This window comes from Notolepis coatsorum (assembly GCF_963971535.1).
Source record: "Notolepis coatsorum genome assembly, chromosome: 3".
NCBI lineage: Eukaryota > Metazoa > Chordata > Actinopteri > Aulopiformes > Paralepididae > Notolepis > Notolepis coatsorum.
The window spans coordinates 26793703-26814136 of NC_140167.1; the positions used below are offsets into that span (position 1 = coordinate 26793703).

Here is a 20434-nt window from a genome sequence, read left to right on the forward strand (position 1 = left end):
GTTAATATTTACCACCAGTGATTAAAGCCTGTGTAGGAGGAAGGCCTGGGTTATATATGTTCCCCCGTCACGTGCGCCCGCCGAGCTACCTCGACTCAAACCAAGCGTGTTCTAGAACCGCCGCTCTGATCGTGTGTGCAGCTATCAACACATGCCGGGACAAGTGTAGTGCCTGAGGGAGTCTGTGTGGAACGGAGTCTCCAGCTCTCTCGATGTTTCATTCCTCCTCCTGCTAGCTACCACGCAGAGGGGTCGGGACATTTCCCTTTCATAACGCCCACGTACACTGTTACACATTAAGCGTTTCCAGGGTATTATCTGCGCTAATGAAAACAATGCTTGCGAAGTCTCAGGTTGGACGTTCCGTTCCGTGTCCTCGATCCGAAGGGCTCCTTTCTTTCAATGTCAATAATCACGTTGTTATTCCTTTGCTATGATCCGGCGTGTGTCCGGAGGAGGTGTTCCCAAATATTTTCTCAGACTGTATCGTGATGTGCAGAGTATGAGGTTGTCTTCTTCTTCCACAACGTTCAACCTTTGTAACGGAACACTCATTTGTCGTTATTGACTACTAGCATAGGACTATACAAGCCAGCGGGCTTGTCTTAACACCTACAACTGTCTGAGTAATCCACAGTTATCAGTTTGGCTGGCTGTCAGATGTCATTCATCACACACCAAGATGAGCCCAGAGTTGGAAACCATTTGTTTTTCCTGAGCCAGTGGATGCCTTGGAGACCTTGTGGGGGGGGGGTTGTGTGTGTGTGTGTGTGCTTGTGTGTGTGTGTGTGTGCTTGTGGACATCAGTCTGAAGCATTATATTTGTTCTCAGAATAACCCAACATGAAACCTCCCAACAGGATGGCTTCTTCTCTCAGCAGTGCTGGTAGTTGTATAATGCCCTCGCCATGGCTCCTCTATTTTTATATGTGAAGGCCATGTGGGATGGGGGTTAAGGACCCCGGATGAAGTTGTCTCCTTCCCAAAAATGACACAGACGTATGAAGAGTGCTATTTTCAGTCAAGCCTTTCACGTGTTGAGTGTGCATTGCAACTCTTGCTTCGGCTGTAAGATACGGTTACAAAATATACCATAGTATGGCTCCATGTGCTCTTGGAGGTAACTGTTCATTTGAAGAGGTGGCTATATTCTATATTGGGCATCATTCTAAGTCAAATGAGGAACAGTGTGTGTGGTCTGTAAGGCAGAGAGGGTGATTCATATTTCCAGGGCGTGTTGGAGTGTTGATATACACAGTATGCTTCTATTTACAATCAGCTTCCAGTAGCTCAAAGAAAAAAACATGTTCCATGTGCCATAACTACTGTCTCCTTTGTGCAAAAGGGTCAAGTTACATTGCTTACTTGTGGATTGTTGCTTTTGAATTTGTAAATAATATATTGCTTTTGGTTAAGCTTCTGAAGTAGCCTCATACCCTGGCAATGAAAAATGTAAGATGTTTTTATGAGAGAGGAAGATCAGACTGATAGAGCAGGCAGTGGGGCAGATATATAACGGACGACGGGATATACCGACAGCAGATCTAACAGTACAGGGAGGAAGATATAACAGAGCAGAGAAGCAGCAGATATAACGGACAAAGGAACAGAGGGGCAGATATAACAAAAGAACAGAGGAGTATATATAACGGGGCAGATATATAACAAAGTAACATGAGGAGCAGATATAATGGGACACAGGAACAGAGGGTCAGATATGATGGCACAGGGAAACGGGTGCAGATATAACGGGACAGAGGAACAGGGTATATTCCCTGGTGGTACCCGGGACAGGGATGAGGAAATTGCGTGAAGGAATGTCGCATCTGCACTGGGAGGGATGCCGCCAGTGCCTCCGACAGATGGTGATGTGTGTGTAGGGTTAATACCGAGAGGGGGTGTGGTTTAGATCAATCACTGTCTCACTGACTGTAGCTACCTACTGTAAAAATCAAAACACGAGCAGAGCAGCGCGACGGAGCATCTGGGCTCCTGATCCATGCTGGACTGATTATTTATTTTGAGAGGGAAATAGATGTTGGACGTGCGGAGGACTCCGGGACCGGGAGTAGATGATGACCTGGCGCTGGCGACGTCCACACAGAGTGATCTAAAGAAGAGTGATCTAAAGAAGGACGACCTGAGGTGATGACCGTTTACTGTCCACAGCCAGCTTTCTTTCAAAACGTAAAAAGGGGGACGCGTATCATCACAGGAGAGGATGAGAGACACAATCATCCCGGGATCAATGCGATAAACAAATGGAATAAATGAAGAGGATTCACTTCACGGGCCACATTATACGCAACTCGTTTGGGGAACCACGGCTTGCTCGGTTCATCGGGATTGCGCCTGCCTTACATAACAATGCTTTGTGAGGGACTCTTAAACTGCCGTGCTGAAGATTGAAGAACCGACAAGGAAACGTAAGTAGGTCATAATAAACTGGCTATTATTCGTCCCATGTGCTCCATTCTCGTCGTTAATATATGTTACAAAGCAATATATATTTGTATACCTATAGAAATGGGATTAGCTGGAATGCCGATCTGGAGTTTTTATTGTGGGCCATAGCCGTGCGTGCGCGTAACACCAGGGATGTTCGTGTTCCTCTCCCATAATAATCAGGATTAATTCATCTATCAGTCGCTCACAGAAGAGCGCAACACACACTGCGCATGCGCTTTACGTGACCGTCTCCCCAGGTCGCGATTACCACCAAATAATAGATCAGCGGGTTGATGATCATTCCAGTGTCTGTTTTCAATGAAGCTGCATATACTCTACTTTCGATTAGCTGCGATTATTTGTTTGTATTAAATAAACGAATGCATACAAACTTAAGCAATGGCATCTGCAAAGGATTTTGTACCATTCAAATGTATAAAGTTGCCGCATATTATTAGCGAAATGGCGCCCCACTGAGTTTGAGGACGTCTTGACAACTTGTATCAAGCACAATATTGTCCTCCACAATTTTTTTGAATTGCCTTTTTTTTGTTGATTAGATTACATTAGATTCAAATGTATTGTCATTATACAGCACAAGTAGGCTACAGTCCTAAAACGAAAATAAGTTTGGCATCCAAAGTGCAAATAAATGTAGCAGTAAAGTGCAACAGCAATATACAATGTACAGGTTAAACTGGGTACAAAATATACAAAATTAGTACTAGGCCTACTGTGTGTAGTGCTAATCAGATGTATGTACAGAGTTGTAGTACAATATGTACAGTGATACAGGTGTAAAGACAGTATGGTTGTAGTTGTAGTCATACTGTCCAACAGCATAACTAGTTAGAGTAGGATATGTATAGATATATATATATATAGATATAGTATCTACAGGTAGATGTAAAAGGACTATGTGCAGGTAAATACAGACAGGTGTGGATAGGTATATGGTGAGTGTATATATATGTATAGTATGTATATAGTATGTATAGTATGTATATATATGTATATACAGCATTTGTACATGCTATCATACAGAGCTAATGGTTATTGTCAGGTGTATACGTAAGTAGAGGGGTTATATGCAGGTATATTCATATATATATATATATATATATATATATATATATATATATATATATATATATATATATATATATATATATATATATATATATATATATATATATATGCAGTAAATATAATACTCCCCTTGTGCTTCCTCTGTATAGGTGAAGAGAGGAGACCAGCTGAATCCAAAGCAGAGAGCGCTGTTGACACTGAAAACAGGCGTCGGTATTCACACCAACATGACCAGTGAAGACTCCCACCGGCAGTGAAGAGGCCACGATGACGGAGGCCCAGCGGCAGAGAGGAGGGGGGTTCATCACCGTGGAGGCAGACGTCCTCCTCCACTCTGTGCACCCTGACCTGGCCTCCCCTGCTGAGGATGATGAAGAGCTCTGTGCAGGTCTGCTGAGGAAGGATGTCAGTCCTGGAGCTCAGAGCGTGGATGTATTCCTGAAGGACAACGAGGCCTTCAGTCCAACAGTTCCTCTAACCTTTGAGCGGGAATACCTGTTGGACGGAAGGTCGGCGGACAACCACTGTATCGATCACCAGAAGGATAACGGATCGTACATTTTAAACGCTAATCACATCTCAAACGATAAGGCTGTGCTGGACCTCTCTCTCCGTACTGGATCCGGCGTGCCCAAGCTGAATGCCACCACGGACCAAAACTGCATGCATGGCAGAAATGGCGTCAGTGAGAACCACAACGGCGCCAGGGCTAAAGTGAGCTCCTCCAACCGAGCCAAAGAGGAAGCGTACGGCGGCGTGTCCGGCGGCAGAGAGGGCTCTGTGGAGGGTCGGTGTCGGACGAGGAACGTCAGCGCCTCCCCCTCGGAGCAGGGGACCGCTGCGCCTGACACTCATTGTATCACCACTGGCACACAGCCAACCGCTGAGGAGCCGACTCGCTCTTTCACTCCCGGCTCCCGTGCAGCCGCGCCGCCTGCGTACGACACACTGTATGGACTCTCGGGACTCGAACCCGGCCCGGGGCGCAGGGACAGTGAGCAGAAAGTGGAGCACGTACCGCCTAAAGAGGAGCCTGACTTAGTTATCGAAGTCGGAGGGCAAAAGATCAACGCTCACAAGTCTGTCCTGGCGGAGAAGAGCGATTACTTCAAGGCGCGGCTGTCGCGGGACATCCTGAAAGTGAAGGGGGTGAACTACAAGACTTTGTCCATATTGGTGGACTATATTTATACCTCTCAGATAAACGTGTGTAAGGACAACGTGGTAGACGTCATCACGGGGGCTAAGATCCTCCAGATACCCTGCGCCGTCCAGGCTGCCATGGACTCCATGTCGGAACAAATCACAGAGGCGAACTGCTACGAGATCCTCACCATCGCCAAGAAGCAACGGCTCAATGAACTGAAGGAGACCGCTTACGGATTCATGAGCAACAACTTCCTCCAGATCCTGAAGGATCCCTCTGTTTACGGACGTCTGACTGGTTCGGAAAGGGACCTGATCCTGAGAAAGAGAACGGAAGGGAAGAAGACTCTCATGGTCGCGGAGATCAACGACGTCTTTGACCGCGTCGGCAGCAGGCCGGCGAGCCGCTGCAACAGCCGGCCACAAAGCCCCTTGTCGTTGTCGGTGGCTTCGTTCGAGGAGAACTACATGGTTTACTACTTCAACGAAACGGCCAATGACTGGAGACCTCTGATTTTGATGCCCGAGGACATTAACACTAAAGGATGTGGGATCTGCGTCATGTACAATTACCTCTTTGTGGCAGGGGGGATAAAAGGCTACGGGGACAAGGGGAAGGTCTCGGACAAGGTCTTCTGTTACAACCCCATCACCGACCGCTGGAGCGAGGTCCGGCCCATGCTCCAGGCCCGCTCGCAGCTCAAGCTAGTGTCTATGGACGGTAACCTGTACGCCATCGGAGGGGAGTGCTTGTTTACAGTGGAAAAATACGACCCTCGCACGGACCGTTGGACCACGGTGGCCCCCTTGCCCAAGGGAGCGTTCGCAGTGGCCCACGAAGCCACCACCTGCAACGGAGAACTCTACGTCTCCGGCGGTTCCCTCTTCTACCGCCTCCTGAAGTATGAGCCCAAGAGGGACGAGTGGCAGGAGTGTCCCTACAACAACAGCAGGAAGAAGTCCACCGACATGGTGGCGTTCAAGAGCTTCATCTACCGCTTCGACGTCAACCGTGAACAGGGGATCAACGTTTTCAAGTACAACACCATAGTGAAAATGTGGCACGATTGCGCATCGCAGAGGCTGGGAAGCCCTTTACCGTTTAGGTGTGCGGTTATCAATAACTGCATCTATTGTGTGAACAAGACCCAGACTCTTCAGTTCATAGTAGAGGAGCAGAATGGCTACTTTATCGATGAACCGCTGAGAGCACCTCTGGAGGCTAAAGGCCTTCTGTTTCCTTTCGTCCTCAGTTTGCCTGAGAAGCCTGATAAAGTTGCATAATAATCACCCGCCCCGGAACCCACGCAGCGTCTCATTGCAAAACAAGGATAGGCAGCAGACCTTATATAAACGCTTCAATGTCAGCTTTAACTTCCATTGTGTCCAATTTACCTGCTTCAAGTGGAATGTGTATTTGCATGGCGAGTTAATGTGTCAACAGGGCAAGCCTTAAAAAGGGTAACTTTTTCGATGTTGAATGAATGCATGCATATGTGAATATATGCATCTGACTGTGGATAATGACTTGATGAAACCACTGGTCTATATGGATCGATGTCTACAGTATGTGGCTCAAACAGATAGTCGATTATTTTTGTGCATTTTCCTGTGTTCAGTTTTGTTTGGTGCACTTTTGTAATTGCAGTTAGAATAGATGTCGTTTAGAACATTTTAACTAGTTGGCTGGTGGCTTTGGTCAAAGAAAAGGGGTTGTGTACACAAAGATGGAAGTAGTCATAGTATGTCCGGACAAGGACGCTCAAAATAGGTTCTATGCAAATGAAACAAGCTAATTAGAAGGTCTATTCTGTCTAAGCTACTACACGTTACAAAACGAGGAATCTTGACTGGAAGGAATGCAAATATTCCCAATTTATGGAACACCAGGTATGACAATACATTTCCTCTTATTGTACAGTATAGAAAATACTCGGAACAGGAATCCCAACCTGAGGAGTTGCCCTGACCAATCACAGCCAAAGACATCAGAATGATTTGCACATATTCATGATCTTCTTGTACGTCACTGGCACAGCAGCTACATACTGGCATGTGTTATTGTGAGACATTAAAATGTTGTACACAGCATTTGACCTATCTCAAACCCTGCCCTCTTTTCTTGATCCTCCAATCACAACGGTTGCTTCCCTAGGGCAGGTGTATGCAGTATTAGGCTGGTAAAGCTATGCCTCCTAAAGTGTGAAAACGGAAGTACAGGAAGTACCGGCTACAGGCTTTCCGGTTTCGACAAAACAATTATAGAAACGTGTGAAGCGCACAATATTTCCTCGTTTACTTTAAGCCACTGCAACGGCTTTGCCTGAAGAATTTACTACATGACCGGGACGTTCTAGCTTGTTTGCCGACAGGATTCAGGAAAAGTTTGGTCCATTCGGAGGCCGCTTCCAGGGGAAGTACATACACCGGAAATTCACACTTTTGATCGTAGTGCTTTACCAGTCTTTATCTCACGGAGGAGCTAAAACTGGGAACGAGGTTAATGCTGTATGCAGCTGTTGTGTTAGAGACATACAGGGGGATCATGAATATAAGAAAATCATTCTGATGTCTTAGATGTGATTGGTCATAGTGCGCGCCAGTCCAAGAATATATTTTCAATCTGTACATGGCAACTTTTGTATGTCGGCAACATTTTTATTTATGTCTGTTCAAGGCAATTCTTACCATGTGTACAAGTTTATCTGCTGTGCGATAAAGAGGTAACATATCGGTACACCTAGCGTTCCATACCAAGTAAGCTTGATCCTAACCGCCTTTGCATTAACCACAAGAATATCACTAATATCATGTTATGACAAAGATAGGATCCATCCGCTCTACACAAACCCTATCCTTGCAGATCGTTCAGAAAGGCATTTGAAGAGCACAATGCACTTAATAGAAACCCAGGGGAGATTTTCAGTCAAAAACCAATATTGGATTTCAACTTGACGCCTCTGGTGAAACCAAGCAGCATTCTTGTCACTGTGGGATAAGCACAGGCTGAAGATATTAAGCTAAAAGGCTCAGCGTCTTTCGACAATTCATGGTGTTGTACAAGAATGCAAAAAAAAACAGAATAAGAGGGATTTCTGGGAGAGAACTGAATTCAACTTATTGGTATTGATTGAAAGGCTAATGTAAATCTGTTGTACGATGATTCAGAATAGGCTATTTAGGTAGAGTTGTAGTGCATACTCACACAGGAGCCACAGTTGCTAGGTTTATAACATTTGCCAAAGATAAATAACTATTATAGTTACATATTTGGTTAATAACATGACATATCAACAGCACTGCTCTGACCTCACGTTGCTAATACCATGACTGAAGCGATAGCTGTTACCGTCAGTGGATGAGCACCTCATTTGCTGCTACCAGTAAGTTCAGGAACATTTAGAGTAACCTATCCTACAGACTGCATCTCTTATGATTCTCTCCATGTATTCATAACCCGGAAACAGAAATGACTGGATTACTGTTATGTACTGTAGTACTGTGGTAGTACTGTTATGGCCGAGAATTCTACCCTGCTAGTAGGGTGACATATGGTACACGGACTTAGAAAGGGGACTTAGAAGGGATCAGTTAACATGCTGGCCTGACATGGTCACTACACGGCACTTAAAGGGGCATTTCAACAAAAAACAATGCTGATTTATTTTGCACATAATCTCACACACATTAAAAAACTCTAAACCTTTTTGCACACGTTAATTTAGTTTGACAGGTATTGTGAGTAAACTAGTTTGAATATGGCCGTCAGTGATGTCATCAGGTTTCAGGTACATTGAATCATTGTGTTGTGTTTATTACCTGATTGATTGATTGATTGATTGATTGATTGAAAACTTTATTAACAGATTGCAGAATGGGTACAATACAGTACGGCTCACTACAAACAACTGCTAAGAGGATGCAGACAAGAAAAGGACTTTCATCTTGTTTACATCAGGGTCCTCCATTTTCAATTCATCAAGACATTTATGACATTTATACATTTACCGGGGCCAGTTTCTAATTGCAGCCACCCGTAGGCGCACTTTGAGAGCGGTTTTGAAGGAGGGTATAGGGATCACATTCTTATACGGCTGTGGGCGTTCCACATTGTTGTGGCATAATTGTGAAACGTGTTTAGTCTCACCAGCCTCACCATGAAATGTCCCTTATAGGGACTGCTACCTTATCATTAATTGAGCTGTAATTAACACAACCCAAGGATTCGACGTCCTGGACAATGTCACTGGTGGCCATGTTCAAACTAATTTACTCTCATAATAACTGTCAAACTAAATGAAGGTGTGCAAAACCGTTTAGAGTTTTTGGATCTGTGTGATATTATGTGCAAAATAAATCTGCATTGTTTTTTTGATGAAGTGCCCCTTACTAGTTGAACACACTATGTTGTCATCAACTCAACACATCCTGAATGAAGGGTCTTCTATTGATGCCAAACCCCTTTTAAAACATGCACTTGTTGTTACAGTAGTGGACCTTAGAACCAACATCTCTCCTCCCGCCTCTTATCTCCTTCAGGCTTTACAGTATTTGTTGTTGCAATATAACACACCAGTGGGAGTTTTGTTCATACGGTATGGAACGTTTGATTCTGTGGCTTTATTCTGAGAACAAAGTGCTCTGGACATGAAACGTAAGACTGGTATGTGGCAATATATCTGAGCCACCACTGTGACTAAGGCAACGTGGATGTGGTTTGACTGCTTTTGGTATTCTGCTGGCTGGCATCCATTATGTTGTGAATTTGTTTTATAGGCTGGTGGTGACTTTTGATCTGCTATTGTGATGGACAGTACAATAGTGTTGAAGGAATACAGTATGAGCGAATGGCTAACAAACTACTGTAACTGTTAGATGATGTACATTCTTCAAAACCAAGTGCTTCAAATAAAATATTTTGTGTCTGCTTTTGGCTGGCCTTGCTGTCACTGAACCAGTGCTGCCATCTAAAGGCTACTGAATGTAACAACACCTTGCAACAGTGTTACTGGTGTATTTAATTATTAAATCTGTGCTTTTGATGGAGGGGGGTTTGTTTACATTTGCTTACATTTGCAGAGCCAGCAATTAGTTTAAAATTATTGGAATTATTTCAGTTTATGTCATCATAAATCAAAACAAAATCATTTTGAGGCACTGAGTTTGTAAACAAAATTGAGGGCCCTGCATTTGTAAACAAGTCGGTTTTGAGGTAGCTCTCTAGCTTCAAACAGTGTTCCAGGGAGTACGATCTGTTCACTTATGAAAAAATATTAATTTGTTCCACTTCTGACTCCCAAAATGACGCAGTGCAAAATATAACTTAATAACATGACTTACAAGATAGTATGTTAGAAAATATTGAATGGTTACTTATTGAACTGAATTTACCATTAAAGGAGACACATCGTTTTATGTTAGAACTAAGGTAAGGAGCATTCTGGTGCTGGGCTACATAATGTCATGAGGATGTAAATCCACCTTTAATATTTTCCATAACAGTCACCTCAAGTCTCTCCCATCTTTCCTGTCACTTTCCACTGTGGACTGTTGAATTAAGCAGAAATAACCATGATAACAAATAATTAAAAGAAAACATCCTCATGATTCACTACAGGTACAGTTATGTATTATGTAACACACTGGACCCTACCAGGCCCCTGGCTCTACACCCTGCTGCCTCCTAATCCTTCCTCAACACACCCCCAGGTTGTCCTCATGGAGCTCTACGCTACAGGATACAGCCGTTGAGACGTACCTCACAGAGTGGTGAATCCAACAAGACAATATAACTAATAAAAACAATATAAGATCATAATCAAATATAATGTAAAAAAATAATATAATATACAAATTATAATAATAGAATAGAACACAATACTCAATAATAGTATGTGAGGACAATAGTGTGTGTGCGTGCGCATGTGTTTTCGTGTTCAACTTTAAAATATTGTGCAACCTACCTACACTGTACCTACATAAATAGCTTATTTGGAACTGACCCTTGTGTTTACTATTATGTCCATTTAGGATGTACTGATATTTTTAGACAGTCTGCCCTGTATCCTCATGTCTTAAGAGTTCTGTACTAACCTGGGGTGAAAGCACAACTAGAGCCCAGTCTGGTGGCGAGGAAGCTGTCAGTGAAGAGAACACCCAGTCAGCTGGGAGGATGACGATGATGATGATGGTGATGGAGCCTATGATAGACACCTTTCTGACTGTCAGTTTCCCAGATGGAGGACCACAGATCATAATGACGCCCATGGAGTGGACCCAACCCAACCCAACCCCAGCCAGAAAATAATGAGAGGAAGGTACAGAGGGTGATTGATTGATTGAAAACTTTACTAACAGATTGCAGAATGGGTACAATGCAGTACGGCTCAATACAAACAACTGCTAAGAGGATGCAGACCAGAAAAATACTTTTGTCTTGTTTACATAAGGGTCCTCCATTTTCAATTCATCAAGACATTTATGACATACAAGACATACACAGTACTGTTTAAGAAAAAGAGATCATAAAAAAATATACATCAGAAGGGGAAGAAACTGGAGGGGGTTGGGGGGATTTTGATATTTACCGGGGCCAGTAAATTAACCAATAAATCAATCAACCAACCAACCAATCAATTAGTAACCTACATTTCAGGGCTTTATTAAATATGTAAAGTACTACATTGTATGTAACTCAGACGAAATTCTTTCTCTGGTCTGCACCCCCTTAACAATTGTGTGTATTGAGCTGTACTGTATTGTACCTATTCTGCAATCTGTTGATAACATTTTCAATCAATCAATCAATCAATCAATCAATCAATCAATCAATCAATCAATCAATCAATCAATCAAGCCTATAATTCATGGATTCAATGGCTTAGCCTTACGCTATAAATCGCATTGCAGAATGATTTTTCTTCACCTCACAACACTGTGGGTTGTTCACAAAATGTATTTTTTTCCCATTTCTTCAAAACCAATGTTATTTATGATGACATGGTGTGTGTGTGTGTAGCCTAGCGGAGCCTAATTAAAATTAAAACGAAAACAACAAATAAACAGACCGGAGTGGACCTGGTCACGTGGTTACGTTGTGCGCGTGCGTGACATAGTGGGTGTTTGGGCCGATGGAGAGAGAAGATGCACAAGCAGCGCACTGACATCCGAATATAACGAGGATACAATCGGTCATATTTGTAATAATAGTCCTGTAGGTTAGTTATTATCTTGTACAGCAGCTGCATGGTGTAATATTGCATTAGAGGCTCAATGTCGGTGGCGAATGCTAGACACACTGTCCTAAATCCGGTAAGAGGCTTTTCCTATTGCCCCTCTAACAACACGTTATGGAATATTCTTATGGCATTGTTTTTGATTCATTGATCATCTTATCAATCACTCTGCGTGGAATGTGATTGACAAGCTGCTAGGCTGCAGCTATCTATAATCTGCAATAGACCCCTGTTGTCTGCATGATGATAGGAACTATTATTTATTTTCTATTTAGTCATACGTTTATAACCGGTGTGTATGGTATGGAATAGAGACAAGAGGACAGACAACCAGTCCAAACGGATGCATTTCATATATTTAATTGAGTCTGACGTGCTGCCGCCGTGTGTTCGCTCCCACCACGTCCTAATGTACAGTCTCCTCCCCATTCATATGCATATACTCTGTCAGGATCTATGGGTAACAGTACTGTATATTTGCATATCGTATATGTCACAAATGTAACAGTACTAAATACCTGTATGTCATGTATGTCCCTATGCCATAAATGTCATGTATGTTGTGTATGTCATAAATTATGTCACTATGAATTGAAAATGGGGGACCCTGATGTAAACAAGACAAACGTCTTTCTCTGGTCTGCATCCCCTTAACAATTGTGTGTATTGAGCCGTACTGTATTGTACCCATTCTGCAATCGGTTAAATAAAGTTTTCATTCATTCATTCCCCTCTCAGGTGATTCCATACACCGGCAGTATACCTGGCGGGCTGCACCCTGGCGAGATCATCGTCCTCCAGGGCACCGTGCCCCCAGATGCTGACCGGTAAGAGGCATGTTACTCTAGTACTGTATTTTGAGGCACGTTACCGTTTTTTTGGGGGAATTTTGTACTTTTACTTCAGTAGCCTACTTTTTTACTCCACTACATTTGAGGCCATCTTGTTGCTAGTGGCTCTGATGAAAAAGATTTAGCATAGAAAACACAACACCAATGAAGATAGATTATTAGGCTCATTTCAAACTTGAAACCAACACCGAATCAGAGCTAGCATAACTCTGCACCACCTACCACTTCAACAGAACCATTGTCATCAATAGATCGAGGTCTGAACGCTCCCAATCACTGAAATACAACATGTAGAATGTACATTTACTTCTGATACTTAAATCAATATGAAATACTTTTCTACGTTTCCTTAGTAGAATTTCGAATGGAGGACTTTTACTTTTACAAGAGTACTATTATATCTCTGGGTATTCCTACTTTTACCTCAAGAGGAATTCCACCACAAAGCAACTTTAAATACATTGACCAGATTGAGTCATATAACTGATTAATTCTCCCTATGTGGCTGTGCCAAAGCAATCTCTGCTCAGAAAAAACGGCTGCGGAAGGTGCTAATTTAGTAGAGACAGACTCTAAATGGTAACCGGACTGTATTTATATTATAGCACTTTTATCAAAAGCAATTTACAATCTATGCCTCACATGATTCACCCCTTCACTCACCGATGGCAGATGCAACCATGCAAGTTGCCAACCTGCTCATCTAGAGCAGTTAGGGGTTAATGAAAAATCACTATGTGGTTAAAAAACATGGCACAATCTATATATTCTATAGCAAGCTTGTCATTTGTATAACCCTACCGTTCTGCAGTGTGTTGTTTTCTATAGTTTCACAATCCTTCCCACAAGATATTGTGGATAGGCATGCATTTATGTTATGCATTTTGTGAAAGGTTGGACTCTAAGGTGTGCTAATCATATTAGTAAATATTTATATTTTAAGCATATGCACTGCTCAGAAAAGATCACTTTGCCGACGAGGATGGGATTCGAACCCACGCGTGCAGAGCACAATGGATTAGCAGTCCATCGCCTTAACCACTCGGCCACCTCGTCATGTGCTTACAAGTCGATTATTAATTTCAATATAGAATATTCGTTGACAGCCCTACAAGTACAATTAGTTACTGCATACTACATCACCCCTGAGTGGAACATGGAAAGCCAAACTTTCCCCCACTCTGTACCGAAAACCTGTACCGAACCTTGACTTCAAAACCGAGGTACGTACCGTACCGTGGTTTTTGTGTACCGTTACACCCCTAATCTCTAGTATACAGAGCTGCTGGTGAGCTCATATTTTACTCTGTAGTAAAGCAACTTTTAGGAAATGTGTACTTCTTCCACCACTGGTAAGAGGTGTGTGTGAGTGTGTGTGGCGGTGGCGCTTCATAAATCTAACAGGATGTGTACACAGACGTTCATGCACCACCCTTGACCATCCAACACCACCATCCTTTTCCAAACTTTCAATCTATACACCATCTCTGCAGGTTCCAGATTGACCTGTCCAGCGGTTGTAGCACCAAGCCGCGCTCAGACATCGCCCTCCACTTCAACCCCCGCTTCAGGGGCTCTCCCTGCGTGGTGTCCAACTCCCTGCAGCATGAGGTCTGGGGCCAAGAGGAGACCCTCCACAAGCTGCCCTACAAACAGGGAGCCCCCTTCGAGACCATCATCCTAGTGCATGAGGACGTCTTCAAGGTTAGTGCCCCCTTCGAGACGATCATCCTAGTGCATGAGGACGTCTTCAAGGTTAGTGCCCCCTTCGAGACGATCATCCTAGTGCATGAGGACGTCTTCAAGGTTAGTGCCCCCTTCGAGACGATCATCCTAGTGCATGAGGACGTCTTCAAGGTTAGTGCCCCCTTCGAGACGATCATCCTAGTTCATGCGGACTTCTCCTAGGTTAGTCAGTGGACCTATAATACGTAAACCATTACAAAAGAGTATCATGGTATTTCCAGTGACCAGAAATGATGGAATTACCATGATATTACCACTGGTATCATGGTTTATATTGGATTATACCATGGCACCATTTAAGTACAAAGGTGGTACCATGGCGTTACATAACTTTGATCATGGCAGTACCATGATAAATTATTCTTCCAATGGCTGATACCATGGTAAAACTGAAATTACCGTCAAACTACCATGCTACTCGTTCTGTAAGTGTGGAGACAATCACGGCCCTCTAAATGTAGATTAATTCACCGTCTCTCTGGTTGGATAGTGTCATAGCGGCAGAGCTGTTCCTTTAGTTTTCAGTGGTCTATAGCCCTGCATGTGTTGTTGTACCTAAGACTATGGAAGACACCGTTTTGTTCTACTTTGCACTCCAACAAAGGTTGAATTATAGAGCAGAGAGAAAGGTGAATTCCTGAATTCACCCTTCTCTCTTTGCACCTAAAATCCGCTACAGTAAATCCGTTTTGACCTGTAAAAACACACATGAATGCATTTCAATGAACAAAATGTTGGTATGATGATAGATATTGCCCTCCTCTTTGGCCTATAGGTGGCAGTAAACGGCACTCACTTGTTGGAATACAAGCACAGAATCCCACTGGACAGAGTTGACACATTTTCCATTTCTGGAAAAGTCAAGGTGCACGCTATCGGTTACATCCCAAACTCAGTAAGTACCCAGGATCCATGGGTTCCTTTCATATTAAGTTGCCATTATGCCCTGGGAAGTAGTGGCGGGTAAATCAGCCTAAAGTTAGTTTGTTCACTATTTTATTTGTGAAATAGAATTTACTCACCTATTTTAAGCGGATAGAAATAGCCACGATTGAAATTCGAGTTGAGTAAGTGATATTCAAATATCTGTAGTGGAAATAGGGATAATTCTGAAAATAATAGTATATTGGTGAATATTTGTGTTCCTGAGATTTAATTTAGTCACCATGTTCTGCCTTCACTGATTACTATTATTATTATTATTATTATTATTATTATTATTATTATTATTATTATTATTATTATTATTATTATTATTATTATTATTAATAATAATAATAATAATAATAATAATAATAATATTATTATTATTATTATTATTATTATTATTATTATTATTATTATTATTATTATTATTATTATTATTATTATTATTATTAGTGTCACCACTGTGTTCTGCCTTCACGGATTACACTGCATTATTATTATTATTGTGTCACTGTGTTCTGCCTTCACTGATTACACCACATTATTATTATTATTATTATTATTATTATTATTATTATTATTATTATTATTATTATTATTATTATTATTATTATTATTATTATTATTATTATTATTATCATGTCACTGTGTTCTGCCTTCACTGATTTACACCACATTATTATTATTATGTCACTGTGTTTTGCCTTCACTGATTACACCACATTATTATTATTATTCATATTATTATTTTGAAACTGTTCACTGATTACATTGCAGCGGTTTTGCATTTAATGACATTAATTTAGAGGAGTCTGAACTTGTCACTCTTTCTCCCTGTAGGCAATATATTCAGAATCAGGTGACTTGGTGAGTCATTGTATTCATTTCTTCTATAGAAAGGCTCTGTGTCTTTGAATGCAACACTAATACAACTGTATTATAATAATAACTTTATTAGTACTATACAGTACTATACAATATAACACTAATACAACTGTACTATACAAAGATCCTATATACTGTATATGATGGCTGCCTATATCTCACAAGCCAGACTGATATCCTTTTCAACAGTTTTTTTAATGAAAAAATAAAAATAAACATGGCACAATCTATATATTATATATATATAGATATATATAGCAAGCTTGTCATTTGTATAACCCTACCGTTCTGCAGTGTGTTGTTTTCTATAGTTTCACAATCCTTCCCACAAGATATTCTGGATAGGCATGCATTTATGTTATGCATTTTGTGACAGGTTGGACTCTAAGCTGTGCTAATCATATTAGTAAATATTTATATTTTAAGCATATGCACTGCTCGGAAAAGATCACTTTCCCGACGAGGATGGGATTCGAACCCACGCGTGCAGAGCACAATGGATTAGCAGTCCATCGCCTTAACCACTCGGCCACCTCGTCATGTGGTGCTAACCTGGCGCCCCCTGCTGCCTGGTGCTGCGCAGGGGGTCTAGTGCTGCACAGAGGCTCTGAGTCCTCCTTCAGGGCCAGCTGTCTCCCAGCTGTCTTTAAACATGAGACTCCATCGGTTGTGTTTCACTACCACACTACAGAAGGTTAACCCTTTCGCTACCACACTACAGACGGTTAACCCTTTCGCTACCACACTACAGACGGTTAACAGTCTGTAGTGTGGTAGTGAAAGGTTAATGTGGTAGTGAAAGGGTTAAGAACTGACTATACAAACAGTCCTCGGAGGAAAACTGGGTCCCTGGAAGACTGTTTGAAACTAGAATGCTAAGCTGTCTGAAAAGTTACTATTTCACTTTTTATTTAATTTTATTGTTGTTGTTGTTTACAAAGGCACGGCCAATCTTGTGTACTACAAATATATTCTAGGCTTACGTTTTGTCGCAGGCCTCATAGCGATTTTGTGCCTATTTATGATGACATAAGACAGAATATTTCTGAGAATTAACTACATGAAGTAAATATGTTTTGTAAAAGTGACAGGTCTTTACACTATTTGTAGAGGAGCACAGAAGCTTGGAAACATCATAAGAATGTAGAGGGCCGGTTCCTATAAGGCCTTCATTCTCTGCCCTCCCAGGGCCTCCCTTACAAAGGCAGCATACTGAAAGGGTTGCGTCCAGGACAGCACATCACAATCAAGGGACAGGTCAGCATGTACCCCCACAGGTAAGATAAGAGGCTGGATGTCATGTCAAACTGGCGTGGAATACTAGCTAACCTACACTTTAATTAATTAAAAAAATATATAATAATACAAATCCTAACCCAACCATCAATCTGCTAAACTGATAATCAAACTTCATAATTAGTTATATAATTTGTATGTACTGCTGATGCATTTGGCTTTAACCCACCGTAGATCCATTTTTGTCTCGTTTAGGGGGAGATCTTTAGGGGGAGATAGCAGGTCAACAGTAGATATCACATAGTGACATCATCTGAAAGCTGGTAACCAGAAGTTTCATTTGAGATTGTACTCATAGCGTTAAGTGTCAAGTTATTTTAGTCATACATCTAATAAACATTGTTTTCGTTAGGCACCTATTCAAAAGATGAAAGTTTAAATAAGGGCTTAGAACATTATGAGGAAAGTATATGAAGGCCAGTCTCATGCTCAATTGCGTGTGATGGGTTGCTGCAGCGATCTTTTGGTTGATATATACACCACATATTTGGTGAGAATTTATCAACATGGTCGGAAAGAATTAATTTTTTCAGTGATTGATGGCGAGCACTTCAGTTCTGGAAATTGCTCAGAATAGAAACCCCCTTATTGACAATATGTGTAGGAAATACACCCTCTGAATGCTGTAGGTCTCTAGTTCATCAGGCTGCGATTATCCTAGAGAACAACAGGTCATTTTATACAGTGAAGTAATTATTTTATTCTTTTTATAAAATAATAATAAAAAGGTCTCACTGCAATCACGCAATGCCATGGCTACTATGGAGACTAACATCATCACACATAAATATAATATAATAGGTTTCATTGGATCCAGTTATATCCAAGTTATGAAATTCCAAGACAGTTTATGGACCCCACCAGTATGTAGAAACATTAAAATACAAAAATTATTTTATAAAAATTTGGATGAAATAACTCCTGCGTGCACAAAACTGCATGGCTTTTACGAGGATGTAAGGGATGTACTTTTTAGTAAAATGTCCTCCATTTACATCGATTTCCTTGAGCGGGATGAATATGAAAAACCCGAGTTGTGCTTCAGGAAGGGAACTCTTTTGTAGCAGACTTTATTTTCCAAGCTTGGGAGAGAAGGCAGGCCGAGCTGTAGAATATTCTGTAATTATTAGGGATGTCCGATGTTATCGGCCTACCGATATTATCGGCCGATATCGGCATTAAAATGTGATATCGGAAAATATCGGTATCGGTTTTCAATTTTTTTTTTTTTTTTTACATTTCTATAACCTTTATTTACCCAGGCAAGCAAGTAAGAACAAATTCTGATTGTATTTATTGTCAAAAGTAATAATGTTGTTAATTCCACAACAAGAGATATGTAATGTTAATTACCTGAAATTATTAAAAAAAAATTGGGGGGGGGAACCCTGCATATATCGGTATCGGAAATTAAGAGTTGGACAATATCGGTATATCGGTATCGGTAAAAAAGCCAATATCGAGCATCCCTAGTAATTATGTAATGAAATTAAATAGTTGACCACTGCAACTGTATTTTTGGTGTCTTATGAACCCATGAGGGTTGGACACTTTGCGTGCATGACACAAACATTTTATAATCAATCAAGAATCAATCAATCACACTATTGTTCCTTCAGTTTCACAGTGAACCTACGCAACAGCAAGACCGAGCACATCGCCCTCCATCTGAACCCTCGCATGAAGTCAGGCACGTTCATCAGGAACTCCTACCTGAGTGAGTCGTGGGGGCGAGAGGAGTTGGAGCTGCCCTTCTTCCCCTTCTCTTCTGGGGAGTACTTTGAGGTGGGTCATCATCATCATCATCGTTAGAATAGACCAATTCTACACATTACTCTGGTAGTAACTATAGACATCTGGGAATCTGTTAACGCATGAATAGCCAATCTAGAGCCTTTTTATTTTGTACTGGTATCTTTGATCTCTTTTCTTAATGTTGTGGGGCAGCTGCTGATAATGCTAATTAGCCTGCCGCCACAGTTCTTATATTGTTAGCTGGATTAGCCTGCCACCAGGGAATGCTGCAATACAGTTCTTATATTGTTAGCTGGATTAGCCTGCCACCAGGGAATGCTGCAATACAGTTCTTATATTGTTAGCTGGATTAGCCTGCCACCAGGGAATGCTGTAATAAAGTTCTTATGAGGCCTGGATGGATTATAAAGATAAAGTATTGGAGACCTCAAATGATCTTTACCCACAGTATTTAAAAATTTGAATAAAGAGAGAAGCATATTATTATTACATTTTAATAAAGCAAGAACTTATTGGGGACTTTTATATGATCAGTACTGATATGTCCCTCTGTCAGATGCTGATCCTGTGCCAGCCCCACCAGTTCAAGCTGGCAGTGAACGGTACCCACCTGCTTGAGTTCAGACACAGAGTTCAAGACCTGGGCAGCATCGACCAGCTGGAGATCATGGGAGACCTGGAGCTGTCCGACATCAAGCTGTGGTGACCCGGCACAGGCAGCCTAGGCTGGGCTTGGCTAACCGTGTGGGTCCCCAGGGGTATGGGTGCTACGCTAGGCTAGCCCATGGTGGTGTTGTGGTCATGGAGGCTAAACTAAGCTAGTTTAACTATGGTGACCCTATAATAATAGATGGTAACTGTGGCTAGCCCTGTGCTGACTAGGCCAGTTAGGCCATATGGTTAGCTTTATGATGACCCTGGCCTGGATTACCCATTTCAAGCTTGCCTAGCATTGTTGGTGTACCAAGACCAATGGTGCTAAGCTATGCTAGGGAAGGCCTCATCATGGACAAACTGCCCCATTTTCATGTCCCCTGTCCTGGGAGGGATCACCAG

At 41.8% G+C, this 20434-nt stretch overlaps 2 protein-coding genes across 2 annotated transcripts; both read left to right on the plus strand.

Moving 5' to 3' along the window:
* The first annotated feature begins 2040 nt into the window (after nt 1-2040).
* Nucleotides 2041-9577, plus strand: kbtbd11 (kelch repeat and BTB (POZ) domain containing 11). The gene is made up of 2 exons (XM_084311000.1): nt 2041-2426; nt 3687-9577. Exon 2 carries the CDS (start codon nt 3805-3807, stop codon nt 5965-5967), a length of 2163 nt encoding a protein of 720 aa, XP_084167126.1. The 5' UTR covers nt 2041-2426; nt 3687-3804; the 3' UTR covers nt 5968-9577.
* Nucleotides 9578-11937: 2360 nt separating this feature from the next.
* On the plus strand, nt 11938-20084 carry lgals8b (galectin 8b; the record flags this gene model as incomplete). Its single annotated transcript, XM_084309652.1, has 8 exons — nt 11938-11994; nt 12657-12745; nt 14263-14473; nt 15291-15410; nt 16283-16309; nt 17516-17604; nt 19243-19408; nt 19935-20084. Exons 1-8 carry the CDS (start codon nt 11956-11958, stop codon nt 20082-20084), a joined length of 891 nt encoding a protein of 296 aa, XP_084165778.1. The 5' UTR covers nt 11938-11955.
* Between the last annotated feature and the right edge of the window lie 350 nt (nt 20085-20434).

Coding starts and splice junctions, on each gene's coding strand:
- kbtbd11 (XM_084311000.1), top strand. CDS start 3,805: ATGACGGAGGCCCAGCGGCAGAGAGGAGGGGGGTTCATCACCGTGGAG.